At 46.8% G+C, this 22,026-nt stretch overlaps 1 protein-coding gene across 3 annotated transcripts in view; it reads right to left on the bottom strand.

The window, feature by feature from the left end:
• LOC119386545 (leucine-rich repeat and calponin homology domain-containing protein) overlaps positions 1–22,026 on the bottom strand; it is a 189,168-nt gene that overhangs the window by 126,393 nt on the left and 40,749 nt on the right. For 2 of the 3 annotated variants that reach the window (XM_037653821.2, XM_037653823.2), the window contains exons 7-9: positions 18,628–18,789; positions 17,942–18,016; positions 15,326–15,426 (exon numbers count right to left, since the gene is read on the bottom strand). In XM_037653821.2, coding sequence (XP_037509749.1) covers positions 15,326–15,426; positions 17,942–18,016; positions 18,628–18,789 — 338 coding nt within the window. The remainder of the gene's footprint in view (positions 1–15,325; positions 15,427–17,941; positions 18,017–18,627; positions 18,790–22,026) is intronic. The other variant, XM_037653822.2, reaches the window with a different exon arrangement.

Below are 22,026 nucleotides of genomic sequence, written 5' to 3'. Positions count from 1 at the left end.
TTTTCGCGCGTGATTACAGTGGCTAGAATACTAGAAGTGTGATCACCGCCAAGCGGTTGCAATGGGAGGTAGTGAAGCCGCCTTACGATGTTTCCACTAGGTGGCGCGCGCTGTCGTATACGCGTCAGGCTCTCAGGCTGAACACGTTGTTCAACGCTGCAACTCGCCGGTCAAACGTGATTCTTTTGCATGTTTACGCTGTTCTTTCGTGCTGCATTTGCTGGTCGGACAGCCTTGTCATGTTTACGTTATGTCTTTTGCGGGGTGTGTGCCACGAGCAGACGTCAGAGCCACTGTTTTGTGCCTAGATGCTCAACTGGGTAGAAATCGTGCAAGCAGAAGCATTCATTGCTTGGAGTCCCGAAAGATGACCATTTGTTCCAGCAGTGGCTGCGTAATATACCAAGAGCAGACAAGCCTTTGGAAAAGAATGCTGTTGTTCCAATCGCCAAGATCCAATCGAAAAGCTATTCAACATAATTCGTCAGTTATCCGGGTGCAATGATCATCCCACATCGACCCGGTTCCTTACTGCCGTGAATTCCCTTAGCTTTTACAATTTGGTAAAAGCAGCAGGCACGGACAACTGTGCAGGTGACATACTTACGTCATTGGTTGGAACTGATGAAGTGGCCATTCATGTCTACAATTTACTGGACACTGGAAACCTGGACGAATGTTCAAGTCTACTACAGGCATCGACTCTCCTTTCTGACCATGTGTATCCTGTGCAAGTCAGTGACGGAAGACTGGTGTACTATTTGGCCGGCTATGTGGCACGGAGGAAAGTTATGGCAACGAAATGCCGGGACTGTTTTGAGCAGCTGCTCACATCCCTCGAGAACGCAGATAAGGATCTTGCGTCATTCACAGCGTTCTGTGATGTTGGAGCGCTTTTGTACCTGTCACCGGAACTGTTTTCATTTGTGGAGGCACTGGAGGACACATTCACATTGTGGTTCAGTTATAGATAGTTTTCACGTGACGTCATATCCGGCATGCGGGACTTTTGTTGGGCAGTCGCCGCCATCACCGGGCGCCTACGAGCACACGCCGTGGCCGCAAAGCCAGCGTGCGGTTGCGTCAGCGCACGTTCCGGCGGCATTTTCGCAGGCGACACTTGTGCACGAAATGGAATTTTGTCCCGGTTACTTCGACGAGCTCGTAGGACCCACCAGAGTGCGTTATGAAGCGAAAATTGCCATGTGCAGCGCTGTGGACCCGTATAAGCTGCGCATAGGAAGAGACGCGACCACGGATGCCGAGGTACTGCCACCAGCAACGCATGTAGATATTATAAACTACCTGGTACTGTCAACCAGCTACATTTCGTTGCAGCAAAGGAAGTCTTACAAGTCACTTAGATGCGCACAATTATTTGACGAGTGGGTTCGTGAAGAACATTGCAGCAAAGAAGTTGCCGTCACAACGTGTCGTCGTGTTGGTCGAGGCGAGTGTGTAAACAGCAGCCCAGGGCGCTTCTTGCGAGTTTGTGCGCGCTTCAGGCCCGTAGCCAGGGCGCAGGGGACCCCTCCCCCCGAAATTTGGATGGTTGTAAGTATTTTACCGAAAAAAAAAATAAAATGGGTGTTTTTCAAGGCCTTCAGCAAGTGCCCCGCTCCCCCCCGGGAAAAAAAATTCTGGCGACGGGCCTGATATGCTTACGCACGAAAAAAACAAAAAATAGCGGACTTCTTTTTCTTTTTATCTTCGTAAAAGTATGTCGTACTCACTGCTCACGCCAGTTTTACCGTAAACTCGCAAGGCGTGCACAAAAGTGCCTTCCTTCTTAAGCGAGAAAAAAGAGGCGAGCATCTACCAATGTGCAAGTGTGAACATCTGAAACAAGCTTAAATTGGTTGCTTTAGCAGAAATGCCAGCCGAGATATCCTAAACACGTTTTTTTTTTGTTCATGAAAAAGAAAAGCTCGAGTTCAACTACCAAATTACTACCTTCTGGTGGCACATTTGTACTAGCGCAGATCTGCTACTAGCGGCCTACTGCCATTCTGTAATAAAGTGGCGACCACAGATGCGAATGCTGTCCAAGTTCTTCAAGACTTTCCGATTTATGCGGGCCAGCCAAACGCCCCAGCGCCTTTCTGCGAGAGCCCGCGTTCTCTCGCACTGCTTGATAACCTTCGGCAAACAAAACATGCCGGTGCCTGATTCTCTGTGGGTCGGTTTCGCAAAAGTCTTGCTTCTGCTACGACAGCCGAACATCGCACAAATCGTCATGGCTGTGGCGCTAAGTATACATATAGTATAACACTGGAAAATGCGCGCGCCAGCTGCCGCAACACGGTAGCCGGGTTAGCCGCGTCTCGAAAGGTTCCCGAACATGGCGGCTGAGCAAAGCGGAAGTGGCTGTGGTGACGTCGCGTGACGTCCGTGAAAACTATGTATAATAAGCTCCAAAGGGACACTATAGTTGAACTTCTTAACTCAGTGCAGACCGTACCATCCGCAGGGTGCGACTTGCACAAGCAAGACCTGACGAGCAACATATAATCAAGCTTTTGTTCTCACACGGCTTCACTTCTTCACGAAACCTCTAAACAAACAGAAAAGTTGTGCAAGAGGAAGATAAAAGCACCTCAAGCTTCGAAGAGCGATGTTATGTGCATCACCCTGTAGTGTGCTAGCTTTCTTCCCTACTTTGATGCCTCCCACTTTAAATAAAATGTGTGAGAAGAGTGAAATGCTCTCCAATTTTCTGTGCAGTTGTTAATTGAAATATATTTCCAGTGTGAATACGCAAGAATAATTAAATCCTTAAAAACTATCTCATGCAAAATGTTAAGTATACTGTATAACAACATGAAGAAAATGAATATCAATGTCATAGTAGCATTTTTTCGTGCTTCTTGAGGTTACGTATAACCTTGTGAAATGGCAATCCCCTCAAAATGTTAATCGGTTACATTTCTCAGCATCGAGGAATGATCACAAGCAGTGGCAAGCTTAGCTGGCCGCGATGTTTGCGAATGTAAAGCTTCACTTATGATACTGTGCGTACGGTCATACCATACGGTGATAATGTTTGATAATATCTGCCGCGAATTTCATTTATTTATGAGACACTTACGCCCAGCAATATAGTATAGTAAATTTACGGCAAAAGCAAAACCATATCCGCCAAAAATCAGCCTTGACATGGCAGCTTCGCTGCAGCGAGCCGAGCGAGCGACGTGTAAGCTACAACCAGCGCCACCTAGACAGCGCCGGTCGAGGCATCGGTGGAGAGCGTCAGCGCAGGCGGCGCGGTCTTCACACTTCCCTATTCTAGCCACTGTAGCGTGATAGCGTGTGGTTTGGTGCGGTGTCATTTTTATTGCTTTGTTCCCGTTGGTGTGCTTCATCGTTGAACGCCGTTTTATCGAGGAACAATTCAATACGGCTCCTTTAGCTAGATCGTTGCTGGTGCTTTTGTGCTGACTTCTCGTGTGAACGCACTCTCCGCCGATGGCAACGCCGGCGAAGCGGCCCAAGTACGAGGCCAAGGACTTCACCACCAAAGTAGAAATTTTGCGTGCCCTGAAAAATGGGCTCTCCCGGCAAGAAGTAGCTCCTGTGCCATGACGTCGGCAAACAATACGACGTGAGTCTCCTGAGCGCAGTTAGCATTCTTCGCGTATGTGTGGCAGAGCACGCCTGCGCACGCCATTGCCAACTGTTTCAGGCACAGTGGCTTTGTTGTATCCGACTCCAGCGATGCCGCAGTGGCCGAAGTGTCGCCGAACGACGGTGCCGATGACGGGCAGGATTTCGGAAGTGTTATGCCTGATGCAGTGACACTCGACGATTATATCGGCATTGATGGCGTTGCTACTGCCGGCTCTCTGACTGATGAGCAAATCGTCAAGGAAGTGATGCATGGCGACGAATCGTCCTTAAAGAATTTTGTTTTGGCACTGCAGACAGCATGCGAGCTGCTGAGCACCTTGAAGGGCTCAGAAAAATTGTGTCCGCACGAATTTCTGCTCGAAAACAGAGATGCATCCGCGATTACCTTGTAAAGTAAAGGTATGTTGAAAAATCTCTTGCATTTATTGTGTTTATTTCGACCATTCGATAATTCGGACATTCGGTTAATTCGGACATTTTTTTCCGGTCCCTAGAAATCCGAATTAACGAGCTTTTACTGTACATGTATCTTAGATACTATCTTAGATACTTTTTGGGTATCTTGTATCTGTATCGTGATACGTCTCGCCAGACGAGTATCTGTATCTGTATTTTCGATACATTCAATAATGTATCGTGCATCTAAAGATACAAGATACCGCTCTCGCAAAACAACCGTGCGAAACAATTATCGCTGGCTGAACTCCGCTTCTCAAGCTGGTACTGGCGCCACTAAGCCACTCAAATAAAACTGAAGACAGCGACATAATTTATCTTTCCGCCAGAGTCCTCTAATGAGAGCAGACGATGAGGTCTGCGCGCCGCTATTGATGGAGCAGAGTCACGTGGCAGCGCTCGCACAGTTTCGACAGAAACAAGCTCGCGAACGTCTAGCCCAGCCCACGTAGTTTTTGTTGTTTCAGTTTTTTTTTCTTTTTAGCTGTCAGTTCTGCGACACTTGCTCTTAGTCACAGTCCTGCGCCCCTTACTCCAACGAGTGCAGAAAATTCTTATGCCGCTTTTGTGTCGTTATTGAAGATTCTCTTGCGTAGTGCTCCGTTACGAAATCTGAACCACGGATGAATGGGGTTGCTTTGCGTCTCATGACTTTCACACACCAGCGATATGAAAGACCTCGTGTATGTACGTTTGTCTTACATGCGAAAACATTGACTTACCGTATTTACCCGCATAATTTGCGCCCTCGCATAATTTGCGCACCCCTAATATTTAGCCAGCTTTGCTAAAAAAAAATATTTACTCGCATATTTTGCGCTCCCCGCCTCCGCTCGAGCCAGCTCGCTGGCCCGCGCGCATGGGGAAACTTTGAACGGCTGCGCCCCCGCGGCCCTCACCGAGCAGGCGAGCGCAGTCATACACAAGACAGGCTGCGAGTGCAAAGTCCCTTCTTCCGATTACTTCGTTCTATTCTCCGGAAACCGCCGAGACCGTACCAACCTACCCGAACACCAAACCTGTTCACGAGTTGTCGGAACTGTTCGAGCGTTCTCCCGCCGTGAGAATGCATGCATGCGACACTAGGGTCCCTAGAATATTGGCTAGTCTGCCGTCCGCGGAGGAGAGCGAGCACGCTTACCGAATGATGCGGGTGGTGGCGCTTCGAGCAGTCCTCATGCTGGGGAGCGGCGCTCCGCCGACCAGCTGCGTGTCGCCGAAGCGCGGGCGCACGTTCAGCATAGTTCAGCAGACCATTTCTTGCAAAATTTTTTTTGCTGCAGCGTAATTGTGCCCATGGCAAATACTAACTGGTTCGATTAACAAGTTCTCACGTGCTTTCGTGCGCAAAGGCTTGATTTGCCGAGGCACATGTATCAATGGAATGCATGGCAGTACGTGTGTAGGTTGTTTCTCAGGTGGAACGGCACCAACTGACATTGAAAGAACCAGTTTACTTTTTTTTTTTCAAATATTTTATTGGCATGAGCATCAAAAAAAACTAAAACAGGGAAACGAAAGTGGTTATGAAAGCAAATAAATATGAAGAGTTGCACAGGTAGGGAAATTATTTACATCTTCTCATTTTCAAATGCTTCAGCTGCTCTTTTTTTGTTGTTCTCTCATTGTTAGTGGGCCTTCACAAAAAAGCGCAGCCGTAGAAGAATGTAAAACTTCACTATTTGGCAAGTAATTTGCTGTGCATGCTCTGTGCATGTTAGTGCAGGCAGCTGTATACCCACGTAATGAAATCGGCAGTCGAGAATGCTTTGCTCGTGTAGCACACTATTTAATGAGAACTAACAGACAATAATGCCGGGGAAACTATACGGGATGTTATTTGTAGTAATTAGGATATAAATGTGAAGAAAAGTCCCTGCCGGCGGCAAGTTATCTTTTCGTCCACTTTACTTTCTTCACATTTATATCCTAATTACTACAAATAACATCCCGTACACTTTCCATGGCATTATTGTCTGTTAGAATTCTCATTAAATAGTGTTTCACATACAAAAAAAAAAACGAGCCCTTAAGATCGAGTCATCATCTTTGCTCGTGTAGCTTATTTACGCTGAAAAATGTCGTGAAGCTGTTCTCAAGGACGGTTATAATATCCTTAAGAGAGCCCGAAGGGTACATCAAACCTCAATTGTGGAAATTTGGTGTGGATTCAGAAGCATGATCCACAGCACCGCGCTTTTCCACAGAGAGCAGCAATGTACACTCATTACAGGAAGTCTTCCTCAGGATCTTTCTTACTGTGTACCCTGCCACAGCATAAATAAGCATTTCATGGCTTTTTGCCGTCACAGAAGACGCGTGGTCCGACGAACTGATATTGCGCAAAGCGCTTGCAGTGCATGTTGAGCATCACCAAACATTCCTGCATCAATCAAATTATCCAGTACAGCAAGCTTGCTTTCCCTTTGTACCTCAGGAAGAGAAGCCGGAGCAGTGATAACTTCTGGGGCACAATTTCCTGATTTATGTGGTTTTGCAATGTTATAAAATGCTAGCGAACTATCACTAAAAATTCTGCTGCAGTTGGATTGTCATTCGTTCCCGGCCCCAGATTGATCAGGTGAGGTCCACGTAGTCCAGCAAACACGCCGTTGCAGTTGTGGTCGTAGTGACACAACGGACAATCCGCGGCACCACAACACAACACAACGAACAAGCAGGCGAGAGCAATGAGCGGGTGACATTCCGAAAGCGCGCAGCACCCCTTGCGGGGTCATTTAGAAAGCGTCAACCCCTCCCCATACGGTGTGCCATGCGGACGGTAGACTAGCCAGTATTCAAGGGACCATAGCGACACGGCACGGACTACTTTCTGCATCGGAGGCGTGCGAGGGCCAGCCGCGCCAACATTTCCCCTCGCTGACCCTCCTCGTCTGCGTCCGCGCTGCGACGCAGCCTTCGTTGATTTCGGAAGTTTAGGTTTCGCGATCAGCCAGTTGCGTTTTCACTGTTCTCAGGCGCTGGGATACAATAATCGGCAAAATTCAAGCTCACTGTTATAGAATTTGCCTAAGGAAACGGGAACCGTGCCGCAGAAGAGTTCGCTTTTTAATACAAGACCAGGAAGGAGAGCGTTCCGAGGACCGAAGCATGGAAAGTTTCCTGCCGTTGAAGAATACCTTTTCAAATAGGCCCACCGGTATCACCGTGCCGTGGCACTTCGTTACTCCCAGCATTGTCGCGAAGAGCTTCAAGAAGACGCTTCAACGCACTCGACGGAACCAAGGACGACGCGCTTTGGGAGGGCGGTGACAGCGGCCGCGGCGATGATTCTCAGTCGGACTTCTCAACCAGTGATTCTGACTAGACCGTGCATGACCGAATCTGGCTGGTTAAAGTACATGCTAATTCTGTTAAAAACCCTTCGTTTGCGCTATAATTTATTTTCTTCTTTAATGTATTATATCGCGCGTGTTAGGACTATATATTGTGCGTTATTTCAGATGTGCTCGCGAAATCTCCGCGTAATTTGCGCACCCCCTTTTTGGAGCTCCAAATTCGCGAAAAAAAAGTGCGCAAATTATGCGAGTAAATACGGTATATGCAAATAAGATTCTAAGAACTATGGCACCACTGATACCGACCCTAGATCTAACAGAATAAGCCTTTACCTAACGAAAGATATATCGGTGTACCATCATCTTTTTTCTTCTAGCTATCTATATTAAAAGAGTTTATGAAAACATAATTTGATTGTTAGCACGAATGCTTTCTTAGCTGTCCTTCTTTTGCCTTCCATTCAATACCTAAGTCTCTTTATTGTTTTTTTTTCCTGTGTGGTCTCTGCAATATACCTTTTGTAACGTGCTGCCAAAATAAGCACTCTGCTTTATTGTTACTTTTAAATGTCTGCGTTTTAGGGGCGAAGCTCCTTATAGCGGCACCCGTTCGTCCCTCGTAGCGTAGTATGTAACCAGTCTTACGCTTTGACCTGCAAGGTGGTGCCGGTGGGAGATTTTTCCTGTGCGTTGTTGAACAATAAAAAATTCGCAGCGTTAGCTAAAAGCCGACTTCTTCTGTCTCTCATTCCCATTAGCAGCCATTCTTTACCTCCAAGGTAGTGCCTGGTGAGATTTCTCCTGTGCGTGAATAAACAATAAAAATTTTGTTCAAAACGCCATTGATTGATGAAATAAACCAACAAAAGACGCCAGATGTTTTGTAAAAGCAAAACGAAAGAACGCCAGATGTTTCTAAAGCAAAACGAAAAGACGCCAGCTGCTTAACGAAAGACGCCAGATGTTTTCTAAGCAATGGTTTTCTAAACAATGAAAATTCACAGCGTACATGTAAAATTAAAGTGCGCTGCAAGTCGTCATAACTCATCGAACCTTTAGTATAAACGCGCCCGATCTCATGATGATGTACTGGGCAGAATTCACGGAAGATTCACGGTTTACCGATGAACCTCCGCAGCTTCGCCCACTCATCATCATTCACTCCGTGGATATGCTGTGATTTTTTTTTGCTACCGTTTACACATTTATACCTCACTTGACTTTGTTGTTCTGCCAAGGTTATTTTGAAACATATATATGAATATGTGGGCGTGCCTAGAGCATACAGGGCCAAACATTCTGCTTACCTTTTAATAAAATAATGCAGCTGATTTCACATTATACGAATGGAAATTATTAGAAGCCATCTCAAAGACATTAGATGAGGGATTCAAGAAATATTTATACGAAATTATTCTGATGAGCATCCTAACGAGTTGTTTCAGGCAAATTTACATAGGCACTGAATTTTTTATTGTCTTACCTTAACTGCTAAGTTGAGAATACTTCATGCTTGATCGCCATAGCTATTAGGGGTCCAGCCTGTATCGTGTTCCTCTACTTATTCATTGTGAGCGTTTAAAGGGACACTGAAGCACTTTTAAAAAAAAATGACTTTGGAATGTGTAATCATAGTTTGATCCTTGCTGAATACGAAAACCAATGTAAGAGTTCACAGAAGTGAACGCAAATGGCATTTCTTGGCAAAAAAAGAGCGGCTGCAGCCGCAGGGCTTTTTGAACTGCTGAGCGAAGGCGGTGACGTCACCTTCGGTATGCCGCGTCATCGGCGCCATCAGCTCTGTAAAAGCATGGCCTTCGCGATCAGTTCCACCAACGCGCGCAGCCAGAAGTAGTCACGGAGGCCACGACTCCGCCAAAACCACGGTGGTAGAATAAAACAGGTGGTCCATCGAGCGCCGCGAGCGCGTCGCCGTACTGCTCGAGTTGCTCGCGGCCGCCGCTAGGTTCGCGACGAGTTTTTGGGCCGAAAGACGCGCATTGCAAGCTCTCGCTGGGCTGTAAAAACCGGTTTCTCTAGCTAATTTTGTGGCTTTAACCGGTTGTTTGTGTTTTTACTAGCTTGTAGTGGCTGTCTGCCAGCTTCGACCGCAAAAGTGAGTGCGCCAGGCTTTATGAAGCTTAAATTTTTTTAATCGGCGCGGGTAGTCCCGATATGACTGTCACAGGGTGCCGATTGCAAGAGACGCGCGCGTATCCTTTTTTTTATTTTTCGAAAGCGTGCAAAATTCTACCGGCGAGTGTATAGAGTAAAAAAAAAAAATTTGGTTTTCACGCTATCGTATGTATATCGGAAAACAGTAGCTGGCGGTCTTTCCGTGGAATTGCATTTCTCCACAACTGCAGTCGCTTTTCGTCTTTCGGCGCGGAGAGAAGACACAGCTTTTCTTTGCACGTTTTGTAGCCAGATTTGCAATTTCGAGCGAAGCATTTTCGTCCCATGGTGGCCGCCGCATCAGCGGCATAGATCGAGCCACCGTGGTTTCAGCCGTGGTTCCAGCTTACAAAGTGAGCGGAAACACCGATGCGGTCGCGCGCGTTGGTTTGACAGAGCGCAACAAACGCGACGCATCAGAGCGGATCTCAAGCCGTGGGATCACCTAATCACGACCACAGTGATCTGGCCGCGTTCATGACTCGAAGGCTGATTGCGACTTTGCGACGCTGATTGCGTCACATAGGGACGCTCTTGCTCTTCGGACGCTTGCATCCACGGACGCCTCCGCATTTATCGAAGATGACCAAGCAGAAAGGAAGAGACGCGGCTGCAACGCTGGTTGCGTTGCATGCTTTCATTAGTGGCGCGTCCGTTCTAAGCGACGGCAACTCTTCAGTGTTGCTCTAGGCCTCTCTGGTGTAATAAATACACCGCGGATCTCTTTCTCAAAAGTTAAAGATGTAAATTGCAGTTTAAATGCTCACGACGCACACTGGTCACATGCTTTCAAATGCGCCGGAGCGGAGATATCGGCCCAGAGTGTACCTTCTGCCACCTTGCGGAAAAGCGGCGGCAACTCGAGCACCTCCGTGACACGCGCGGCGCATTGGCGGAGCGCCGCGTCGGGCCACCTGTTATTCTACCACCGTGGCCAAAACTACCGACGATGACGTAGTTGCGGTCACGCCCACACTTTCGGCGCGTTCGCGTGGGCGGAGCAAGACGGACTTTTCTTTTGCGTATTTTAAAGCTCCTGCTGCCACAACAGCGAAAAAAATTACGCCATCGTCGACAATAATGTTGGTCCTTGTTAACAACAAAGTTTTACCGAATTGTAAAACCACTTCAGTATCCCTTTAATATGGAACCCCCTTTCTATTTTACTTTATATCTGTTTTCCTATTTTAGGCGTGCCTGATTTTTTTTTACTATAACTAATCGCCCAATAATCAGAGCCGTAAGTAGCAATAGCGCGAATAGTGGCTATGTCCTGCGACACTTTGTGCAAGTATACTGCCACAAACTCGTGTGTGATGTGATTGAGTTTAACCCGACAAAATCTGTTAGCACCACTCAGCGTAAGCCGCGCCGCAACGTTGGGGAAGCTTTGCAATTTTTCCCCATTGTTCTGTCAAAATTACGCACAGGGCGCGAGTAGTCTAGCTTATTCGGGAGCCTGCGCGAGCACCAGCGCTAACGCTGGAAGGTTTGATCCCTGATGTATGAAAGACAACGCGTTCCACCGATGATCATATTACCGACGACCGACGACTGTGATTGCCGCTATCACTGTGCAGCGTGCTTTGATTGCACTTTGTTACTTAGTTTTCTTGGCACAAGTTAGCTCAGTAAAGAGTTTCGTTTCTACAATTTGACTGCCTGCCTCCTTAATCGTCGCTATACCACGTGGCAATACAATAAGTCTGAGGCGCTTCCGGCTTGCACATGTTCTTTCGTTGAAGGAAAATTGTTCAAAGAGTGCACGATAGCGAGTATATCGATAACAAACACTTTACAGAGGCAGATAAGTAGAATATGAACAGCCATTGGATTTTTATGTTCCCTACGTATACACTATGCGTCACAAAAAATATCGCTTCCAGCTTTGTTGCTGCTGTGCACCTGTCCGGTGATTCGGGATTGCGTAGCGGTGGTTTACGGACAAGGTAAATCTCCACGCCGGTATTTGCACCATCGTTTGAAGGCTTCTTATTGAAGTTCTTGTGATTATATGGCAACACTCTAGCTAGTCGGCAAGCTGAGCAGCGACTCCCATCAATTACAAAAACACAAGCAACGAACAATGTCAGCGGAGTGTACAAAGAAATGTCCTGTTAAGCAGTTTAAACAAACCTCAGTAAGATGTTTCAGAATTGAACTAATATACTTCGAGTAGGTAGGACACAACTTTTACTATACTAACAAATATTTCATTCAAATAAAACAAAATTGGCCACACTTAAGAAATTTTCATGAAGATATTTTTGTGCAATTGCTTTGCTGCTACATTAATAATAACAAATTTGCGAATGTATCGAAATATCTTAAGATACAATTGGCAAGTATCGTATCGGATACAATTATTGCGGCAGTATCTTGTATTTGTATCTCAAATACTTCTTGCCTGAGTATCTTGTATCGTATCGCGATACAATTTCAAAGTATCTTTGCCCAGCCCTGGCATCTATGTACCGTCCTTTGGCTGAAGGATTTGCAATGCTCAGCAAAATCGTGCCAAGTGCTATAGAAAATACGTTTTTTTTTTTAGGCCATTTGAAGATTTTGACGGTCAGCGTCGCCGCCTGTCTTCGGGTCGGTGTGTGGTTGTTAAGAGAGCAGCGATCGAGCAATTCGGAGAAGACACGGAGGGGACGATCAAGCAATTCGGAAGACGCGGAGGGGACAATTGAGCAAAGCAGAGAAAGTGCGGAGGGGACAATTGAATAAAGCAGAAAAAGCGCAGAGGGGGGAAAGGCACTGCGGAGAAGCTTCCATCGCTGCGCGGCGGCTGTCTGCCACTTCGTGCTTCAGAAATACACAAGAGGGCTCTTTTTGCACACCTGAATGAGAGTTTCCGAGTACAAAACATATCATACGACTGCAGTTTTCCGCAGTGCTGAACGTTGCTGCCGAATAATCATATTTTCCGGGAACGTATTACACACAGCTGTATTGGCTTATTTCTAATTTCCGCGACTGCTAGTGTAGGAGCCGGGATATCGTACTAAGTGGGAACGTATCAACAAAGTTCTACTGTACTGTATACAGTTAAGGGGGGACGTGGCTTTCGGTACCAACTTTATTTCTTCATGGATTTTGATGAAAATTGGCACACTTATTTGAAATGTTGTTTTAATGCTACTGTAGAAATTTCATGAATATATCTTTACAACTTTTTGATTTACAATATATTCCACCTTCTGCTCTTGTTCCAAGTCTGACTCGCTTAAAAAATGTGATAGGAAACTCGTTCAAAGTGCTATGCATTCTAAGATGTCTGATTGCGGGCGTGACATTCTTAGATTTTTTTATTTGCAACAAAATTTTTTTTAGTTTTCCTTTTTCATGAAGTGACTGCGCAACAGGCATCGAGGCTTTGTGCAACTCGTCAAATAGCTCATTATCAAAACGCCATACTGAAAAAGCAAGAATGTCACGCCCTGAACTGTGTTTCAAGGAATATACAACAAAAAACGGAACTGAAATAGACCCAGCGGTCAGTGAGAAATCAGCGGAACAAGCGAAGCAGGAAGCAAGAAAAGTCGTTTTGAGAAAACGGCTTTTAAAGTTGTACCAACGATATTACTTCATCAAAAGGCACTGGGGTCGTAATCTTTTGAGTCCTTCGTAATGTGCACTTTCTTGAGTGCCCTGTCTTTAGTTTGAGGTGCTTTGCTTCTCTAAAACACAAGAAGATTGTGATCTTTAAGGTGTTTTATAAGGTTGGACCTCCTGCACATGTGGCCTTTCATCGGTTGTGCCTTTGGTTTCTTTCTATTTTCTTAAAATCCTTTTCTGATATACAAAGAACATGTAGCATGAATTTTAAACGAAGTTATGAAGTGGTGTAATAGACATGCCAAAATACAAGATATTGTAATTCAAGTAGGTCATGTATTATGATGATTTGCCAGCTTTCTTGTATTCATGCTCTCATTAACATAATTAACAGTCTTGATTGCAACTGATCATTGAATCATTTTTATAGGATACTAAAAGCGGCTCTCATCATGGCAACCTATCACTTCCTCCTAAATAACAGGCAGTTATGGCCAAGACATTGGTGGAATAGGAATTCCTTAGCAGTTTATTCAAGACGCGAACTGGACAGATATGAATTCATCTCCCTGTTTCACTCGTCAAGCTAATTTGTAAACCTCGCCTGCGATGCGCTTCATCATTCACCCGGTCGCGGACACGGTTTTCTGCGAGGCTTTTATTTTTTCAGATGATTGATGAGCGCTTACGGCGATACCACGCACGGCTCCAAGCGCGCCTAAATTGAATCACCAGTGCTTTATTTCACCTCTAAGTGCTCGGCCGCATAGTCCGGGAAGTCGGCACGCGATGTGCTGGGTGGCGGCATTCGGTGACGATGCGCAATATGCCTAGGTGCGGCGACGAAAAATAGGCGCGCAACGTGTTTGGCCTCGCATTGCGGGACGCCGACGCGCGCCCGCTGCGCGACGAGCTTGGCCGTGGGGTCCGCTGCCGATGCGTAAAATGACCATCCGCTGTACCGAGAAGCCGGCGGGGGAAGCGCTTCGTTCCTTGCGAAGAAGCACACTGCCGCGAGTCCGCTAACGCGTTGCTCTTGCCCGCAAAGTTCGAGGTTCGTCTCGCGTGCCGATGCCGTGAGCGGAGTTAGGCCTAGTGACGACTCGGAGCAGTAGACGCGCCGGCCGCGGTGCCCGATGTTTCAAAGTTCGTAAGGCGTGGTCGCGAGTACAAAGAGTCGTCCTGCGATCATCTTCGTCACGACGTCCGAAGTGCGCATAAGCAGAACCTCCAACCACGGATCCGACGAGTCAACGCTAGAAAGTCGGTCCGAGACGCGCGTTTGCGATGTTCGCTACGAGTGCGGCGCGCCATCGTAATCCCACCGAGCTTCCGCTAGTAGCTCCAAACTAAAACGTAGTTCGTGTTCAAAGTTATCGTCGAGCCGTGAACACAGAGCGATTGCGAACACGCAACGAAGTAGCGCGACTTTCGACAGCCGTGAGCTCGACTCGAGACGCACGAGCTGCAGATGACGATCTCCCGGAGTGAGCATCGGACCAATGGCGGGGCGCGCTGGGGTGACATGGCGGACGCGGCCAATCGGAGGGCTCGAAACGACCTTCGAACATTTGCTTTTTGTGCGCTTGTTTTCGAAGGGAGGAGCCAGCTGCGGCGGGGAATTTGAAGACGGAGAAATGCGCTTTCCGATGAGCCCAAGATATCGGCGCCCGGTGGCGTCGTTGCGGAGCTATGATTTTTTTGAAAATCAGTGTTTTTTTGCGATTTCCCCAATAATTTTCGCCACCTCGGCAAGCGCAACAATTTTTTTATAGCACTTCTACGCGGTTTTCGGTGAAGATATTTTGGAATCGGATATAAAAAGGGCTACAGAAACTGAAAATGTGATTTTCAAAAAATCGATTTTTTTGCCATTTTTCGCGATACGAAAGCCGCGTCCCCCCTTAACCGTCAGAAATGGAATCAGTAAAGTCGAGCATTTGCTCCGTTATGTCAAAGCTACGTTATTCTGAAATCCACCATTTTATGCATAGCGTAGTCACCAATGAATTCTTTTTTACCCGCAAGGCGCAAAATAAATAAATATATAAATACTCGAATAACAAAAATATTTTTAAATAAAAACTTGTAATCTTTAAAGGTTACAAGGAGTACTAAAAATGCTGAAATCGTCATGCACAAAATAAACTGTTGTTAAACAATAGTTCTGTGCACACTACCATGAGAAATAAAGGAGAAAGGCTAACCTGGCTGGTGACAGTGCTGGCTCAGAGGCATCGCTATGATCGCCGTTGTGCATTTCGACTGCATGGTTGGAGAGTACTTCAAGAAGAGCTGGTCCATTTGACTTCAAGGACAGGAAAAAGAGAGCAAAAACATCCATCATAAAAAAGAAGTGCATCTTATTATAGTGCAATAGAGTGGCAAAGCTGCTTCCCTTATCTAGTTTAGCATATCGCAATGGCTTCAGCAGTCCTATGTCAATAACAGATTCAAGACAACAAAGAGACACAACATAACAAGCAAAAAAGAAAGAGAGAGAAGCAAAGCGAAAGCCCGATAGAGACACAGAAGCCATTACAGGGGTCGTGAAACATTTTCCGAAAATTTTCAACTTTGAGTGCATTCGGAATCCTGGCGGTCCATTCAGTAATATACCTTGACTCGTTTCATCGTTCAGGTTCATTTAATAGCTATAAAAGCACAATTTCAATTTCCCAGCCCGCATTCCCCTCAACTCTACAGCTCACGTCATCTTAGTCAGCCAATCAAAAGACTCTGTGGCGACATGGTGACTCAGTGAGGCCAGCTGAGCCATAGGTGACCGAGATTCGGAGCATCATACCGCTTCGACTGCGGTGCCGTAAAGACGTCACGCACACAAACCACGCCCACCATCCGACCTTCCCGAGCCGCAGCGTCGTACAAAACGAGCATTCACTGCGTTTGCCCACATGTATCGCCCTGAACCGAAGTGGCCCAGACGAGCACGCCATCTGTCGGAAACTGCTAGAAGCTGGGGCGGGTGCTGTTCAGACACCTTTCATATTCCTCCACCGGGTTTAGAACGCAGTTGGCTTTTGAACTCTGAGCACTACTGTGAGCTAAAAGAATTGCTGTATTGTTTTATTACTTCCTATCTTTCATATAAATATGTTATCTTAGAGCAGGCGAAGGTTAACAATACGTTTATGATTTGAAATGTCTTAAGATGACGTCACCATGTTGGTGCCCATGGTGGCCGGCAGTGTCGCATTTTCATTTCAGGAGTGCAAGGATGCTAAGATTTCAAACAGGTGTTATTAAATATAAACTGAATATTGTGCCAAATATTGAGGGTTCGGCAAGCCCAATGCTTAATGAAGCAGTAAAAACTACAACCAGGTAGCTTCGTTTTTTTGCTGCATGACATGTGCATTGAGTGATCCTAAAGGGATGTTAACATGTCAAATCGTTGCAATCCACCTATAGTACAGTAAAACCCCGTTAATTCGGACTTCACGGGACCAGAGAGAATGGCCGAATTAACCGAGGGTTCGAATTATCGCGAGTACGATCAAAACACTAGAAAAATGTTTCCGCCACCACCAGACTTTTATTTCTTAAAGAAGTCGGTGATCGCGGTTTGCTTCGCGGAGGCAACGTGCAAGGAAATCGCAATTTTGCTAAGTTCCTGAAGGTCCGCGCACACTGTGCCGCAAAGCGGCGGCCTAGCTGACGCAGCCAGGTCATCCAAGCCTTTCTATTAAAGCGGTAGTCGACAGGCAGCTGCTTAATGTTCTTCAAACATCTTGGCTTCGCAGCCTTTCCTATCACCAGCAGCGGCAACTACTCTGTGCCGGTCATGCTCGTAGCCAGAAGAACCGTCACCCGCTCTTTTCTCCGTTTCCCGCCGACGCACGGGTCCCCCTTAAACACGATCGTCTTGTCAGGCGCTGTCTCGTCAGTGTTGAAAATGTTGCACGGCTCGTATGTAGAAAGGAGTGCGGAAAGTCCGGAACGCCAGGCCTGCACAACGCTTCACCGCGCACGTTGCGGAACACCAGGGGTGCTATCGCGGAACGATGCCTTATGCCATATTCTATGCTGTTCTTATCATCCACCACTCATGGCTGGCTGATCGCGTTGATACAGTGGCTAGTACGGTCCGATATTCTAGGGACCGTAACTGTAGCGTTGATAACGCGGACGGACCGTCGCCATGTTGCCTGTTGCTGATGACAGTAGCGATGCACTGCCTTTCATTGTGTATGTGCCTCCGAGATGCAAAGCTCGTTTTGAATCTCGGAGGCCATAATCTGATCTCGTTACCTCGTTTTAAATCTCGGAGGCCATGATCCGATCTCGAAATTGTTCAGATGCGCCGTCATTTCGGCTGCGAATCCGAATTATATCCGAACCGCGGCTGTGGTGGTATCCGCTGCTGCTTCCCCGTCTCGACCCGACCTCGGTCGGGAGTTCGAATTAACCGAAGCGCGGTCGAATCTGTCCGAATTAATGAGAGTTCTCAGCCATAGAACAATGCACATTTTGGCCGGGACTAGATGCCGCGTCCGAATTAACCGAAATTCCGAATTAACGGGGGTCGAATTAACGAGATTTTACTGTATTAATGAAATATTTCTTGCATTAGATGAGCGGTCTGAAAGACAGCACAACAAACATTTCAGAGGTACAGACAAGCGAGGAGGTAGTGTACTGTGCTGTGCATGGCAGTATTTGATACAGTGATTTATATACTGCAGGCTTGGCAAAGAAGCTCCATAATTTTGGAAGAAGAGAAGAAGCATTTTAAAAAGTACACGGAATGCCTTCAATGCAGCTCACATCTGCAGCAGCCAAGCCACAGCCTTTGGTGTTACCTGCAACTCTAGCAGCATAGATGCAGCACTTTCACCATGCTCAGAGACGTCCGTGTCTGAGGAGTCGTCAAAAAACTGCGTGCAAAAGAACCCCCTTCACCTTACAGCACTAATGTGTGGTTACACATGACCACATAAAGCCAGGGTTAACCACAGCTGAGAGTTCAATGTAGTACAGTTCTGTGCATGCAAAGTTTAAGAAAGTTAGGTATGATGCAGCAGCCCTGGTTATACAAGAACTGCGGATTATCATTTAGCAACAGCATTAGGGATGCACATACTAGCCCAACAAGTACTGCTATATACACTATTGTTTCTCTGACCAAGTGGACTCATCGGAGAGCCCCAGGAACTCTTATGTGCCTTGGCAAAATTCACAATGTGCTCAACAAATGCAGATGGAAGGGTGCGACATGAGACAAACAATAACTACAAACCCCTGTCCTGAAACAAAAAATTGCCATCCAGTCATTTGTAGCAGAAAGCTGAAAGGAAATCCATACAGATTTTTCAAAAAGAAAAGCTTCCCAATTGACAAAATGCTCGTCCTGGTTTTATTGAACACATTACACACCTTGCGGGCTCACCAAACAACTCGCCCAAGTGCCATTCCAGTGTTTCTTTAATTAAGTACGTGGTGCACCTCCCATTGAAATCTCTGGCAAAGACACAAACGGCCAACTCACCACTTGTGAGCTTGACTCGGGCCCCGTCTCAGAGCAGGGGCTGAGGGTGCTGGGTGTGGTGGTGCCACCTGCCGCAGATGACAGAGTCAAGTCTGAAAGGCGCTCGTGCTGCTGTTCTCGAGGGAGTGCCCGCAATGGTGGAGGGGGCAGCAAGGGGTCCTCCTGCACTCAAACCATTCAGGCACACAATCAGCCTCTGGGTCACACTTGCAATAAAAGCAAGTGATTCTTCATGGTCAAAGCACGCACTTGGAGCTAAGAAAATGAGTGATCCCCACTCGGCTAATAAAAACCTGACCGCTGGCCTAGTTGGTCGCGATTCATTTTTGAATTCGCTTGTACCCAGTGCCAGATACAATATTAACAAAATCAGTGCAAAGTGCATTAGTGAACCGTCTATCACTTTATGCGATAAGAAAATTGAATTCCTAAAAAACATGCACCAGCAGTAAACAGATTATGGTACCTTTCACGTTCCCCCTTTTTGCTTGTTTATCGACTCCCCTTGCGCGTTCATGTAGACATCCACATGTACGTTGTATGCAATAAACCCTCACTTGAGTCAGCGTTGTTCGTGTATGCTTCTATGTCGTACGTGTTGTATCTTGCACTGCAGAAGTCCATTAAAAACGATCTGCACTTGGCTGTACTGTTGCAGCTTGCGTCCAGGGTGAACATTCACGTCCACAGCCAAAAAACAACACCACGTGGTTCAAACTGCAACTTCAAAAGCTAGGACACGTTGGCCTTTAATGTTAGAATTCCTGTGTTTCCAGCCGTAGAGAATATGAATGAGCATGTGCTCGCACTAACATGTCTGAGTACGATCAGCAAGGGTGCAGGATTTCCATCCCTCCCCTCTGATGCGTAGTGCAGGTGAACGAGCAAAACAATGTTTGACACAGGAATGTGCCAGTGAAACTCTGAATGCCCAGATGTCAGTGCCCACGTGATGGCCCTCACTTCTTTCCCTCTTCAGTCACTCTTTTGCTGGGACAGTATTAAGGATGGTGGAGCCTCTTTCAGTTTATGTAACAAGGGACATAAATAAGTGTCCTTTTATTTACTTTTCTAAATTGCTATGTCTTTGCACCTTCCTAGCTAATTGCCAAGGTCAAGCTTGCGGGGATGCTAGATTATTTTGCCCCCATTGATAACTCTTCCACCTCCTGGATAGCGGCAGCAGTGCAGGAGACGGCACTAGTGCGACCATGCCTGTACCACCTAACGGTGTGGATACTCGGGAACAAGAAGAACTTGCTTCATACTCTTCAGCTTGAGGACAACGCTGCATGCAGCCAGCTTCTGCGCTCAGCAGGACTGACCCATGAACACCTTCCCATTCCCTTGAGTAACGCACTGAAGCGAATCCAGAAACCCATGAATTTGATGGATGCAAAACATCACTCGCAAGCAATATAGGAGTGTGCTGCTGGGAGGCACAAGCATTACAGTCAACTGCCGATTTTTCGGACGCCCGATTTTCCAGACATGCTCGAAAATTCGGACGCTTTCGCGGCACCGTCACCAGCCCTATAGACGTCAATGTATTAGAACGTTCGAAATTTCGGATGCTGAAACTCTTCCGCGTCCGATTTTTCAGACTTTCTACCTAAATTGCAGGTCCGAAAGGCATTAATTGAAGCCCCCACCTCTGCCGCGTCTATCATCTCGTAGGTTCGAACCGGCGCTTTCGCGAGTCGATCTGTTTGCGACAGTAGCAGTCCGAAAGTCAGCTTTGCCGTAACGCCAAAGCGTTATCGGGTGAAGCAAACCAGAAATTCAAAGGGGTCGCTATCATGGCGCCGTGCGGCGATATCTTTACGGATAAGCAGTGGAAATGCACGGAGGCGTGATGGCGGCAGGTGGCAAACGCACCAGTACGGCTTAATCGCTGACAACCCTTACGATAAGCATCTTCAGTTAACTGCTCGGTAGTGCATGTGGCCTAGCACAGTTGCATGCATACTGCACGCATTTAATAGGCGAGAACCCAAACACGCCACGCCGCCATTCGTGCTGCCTCTTTGTGCAAGACCGCTAAGTGCACCGCACAGACGCGTTGCCTTCGCGGATGAAACCAGCTCGCCATTGCCGCGCCCGTGTGCGACCAGGAACAAAGTGCGCATCACGAACACTTTCATGATAAATGTGTGCGTACGATACAGCAACAGTACAGTGACGGCGTCAGCTTAGTTGGCTATAAACGATCAGCTTCACATGGCAGCAAATGTTCCATATGCGGAGATTCGGTGATACGCAACGTTTGTGTGTACGCATCATTTACATGCGCACAGGCATTGGGGAAAACCGTACGAGTCGTTCGCTCTTCCGCCACAGTCTGTGTTCCGCGTCATTGTTTCCAAACGCTCCATGCGAGAGAGCCGTAATCTATCCCGCACTTTGCTGGTATCAGCGGTGCTCATCACGAGATGCAAACTTGCAAGTGGCAGTTGACACGTAGTTAAGCGGGGTTCGCAGCAGGTACCGAATGTATTTGTGAAAGCCTGGGCGCACACCAAAATGCCTGATAATTGTACTGGGAGGCATTAAAGCTATTTTGGACGTGGCTGTGTAGAGATTTGACCGCTTGAGCGAAATGAAAAAGCATGAATTCGTTTTTTCAGACTGCCCGATTTTTTGGACGATTTCGCAGTCCCTAGGGAGTTCGAAAAATCAGACATTGACTGTATGTATATATGTGTGTGTGTTGAATAAAAATTTCAGTTGATAGTCATACTCGTGTCGTCACTTCCTTCCTTCTTCTTTTGTCTTCGTGTGCGTGAGCTGTTTTATGATGAAGTTCAACCAACTCGCTCAAATACAGTAAAACCTCGGTGACACGAATCTCGCGGGGTTGCCAAAAATATTCGTATCATCCGAAATTTGTATCACCAGAAAACATGGAAAATTAGTATGCGACAAAAGAAAGCTGGTGTACATTTTCATTTATTGTTTTCAGGGCCGCAGCAATGTCATAAGCAGCTCTGAATGATTGCCAGTAAAGCTTTTAGACATCGAAGATCGTAATTGTAATTATACGACGTGTGCGCGCGTGTGTAATTAATCAAATTAATCAACCAGATGTGTTGTGACCTGTGACAGCTAGTAGCCCCTTCCTAGTCTTAAGTACGCTTTTCCACATGACATCAAATTACTGCGGCGAAAGTGACTTAAGGAGCACTTTGCACGCAATAGACGAAGGGTAGAAAATTTTCGAACCACTGTCGTTATTTTCTTATTGCGGTCATGTTTGGGATGGGAAATTTACAGCCGTGCCTGCGCAATCGGGAGCTTTCCTTTCGTGCAAATCGGACAAGTGTGTGCGTCCCCAACAATCGTGCATGTTGACATCGCGAGGCCTAGCTCCTTGGCCAAGACCATTCACTACCTCTTTCG

This window comes from Rhipicephalus sanguineus, chromosome 3 (assembly GCF_013339695.2).
Source record: "Rhipicephalus sanguineus isolate Rsan-2018 chromosome 3, BIME_Rsan_1.4, whole genome shotgun sequence".
Taxonomy (NCBI): domain Eukaryota; kingdom Metazoa; phylum Arthropoda; class Arachnida; order Ixodida; family Ixodidae; genus Rhipicephalus; species Rhipicephalus sanguineus.
This window is presented reverse-complemented; position numbering and strand designations above follow the sequence as displayed.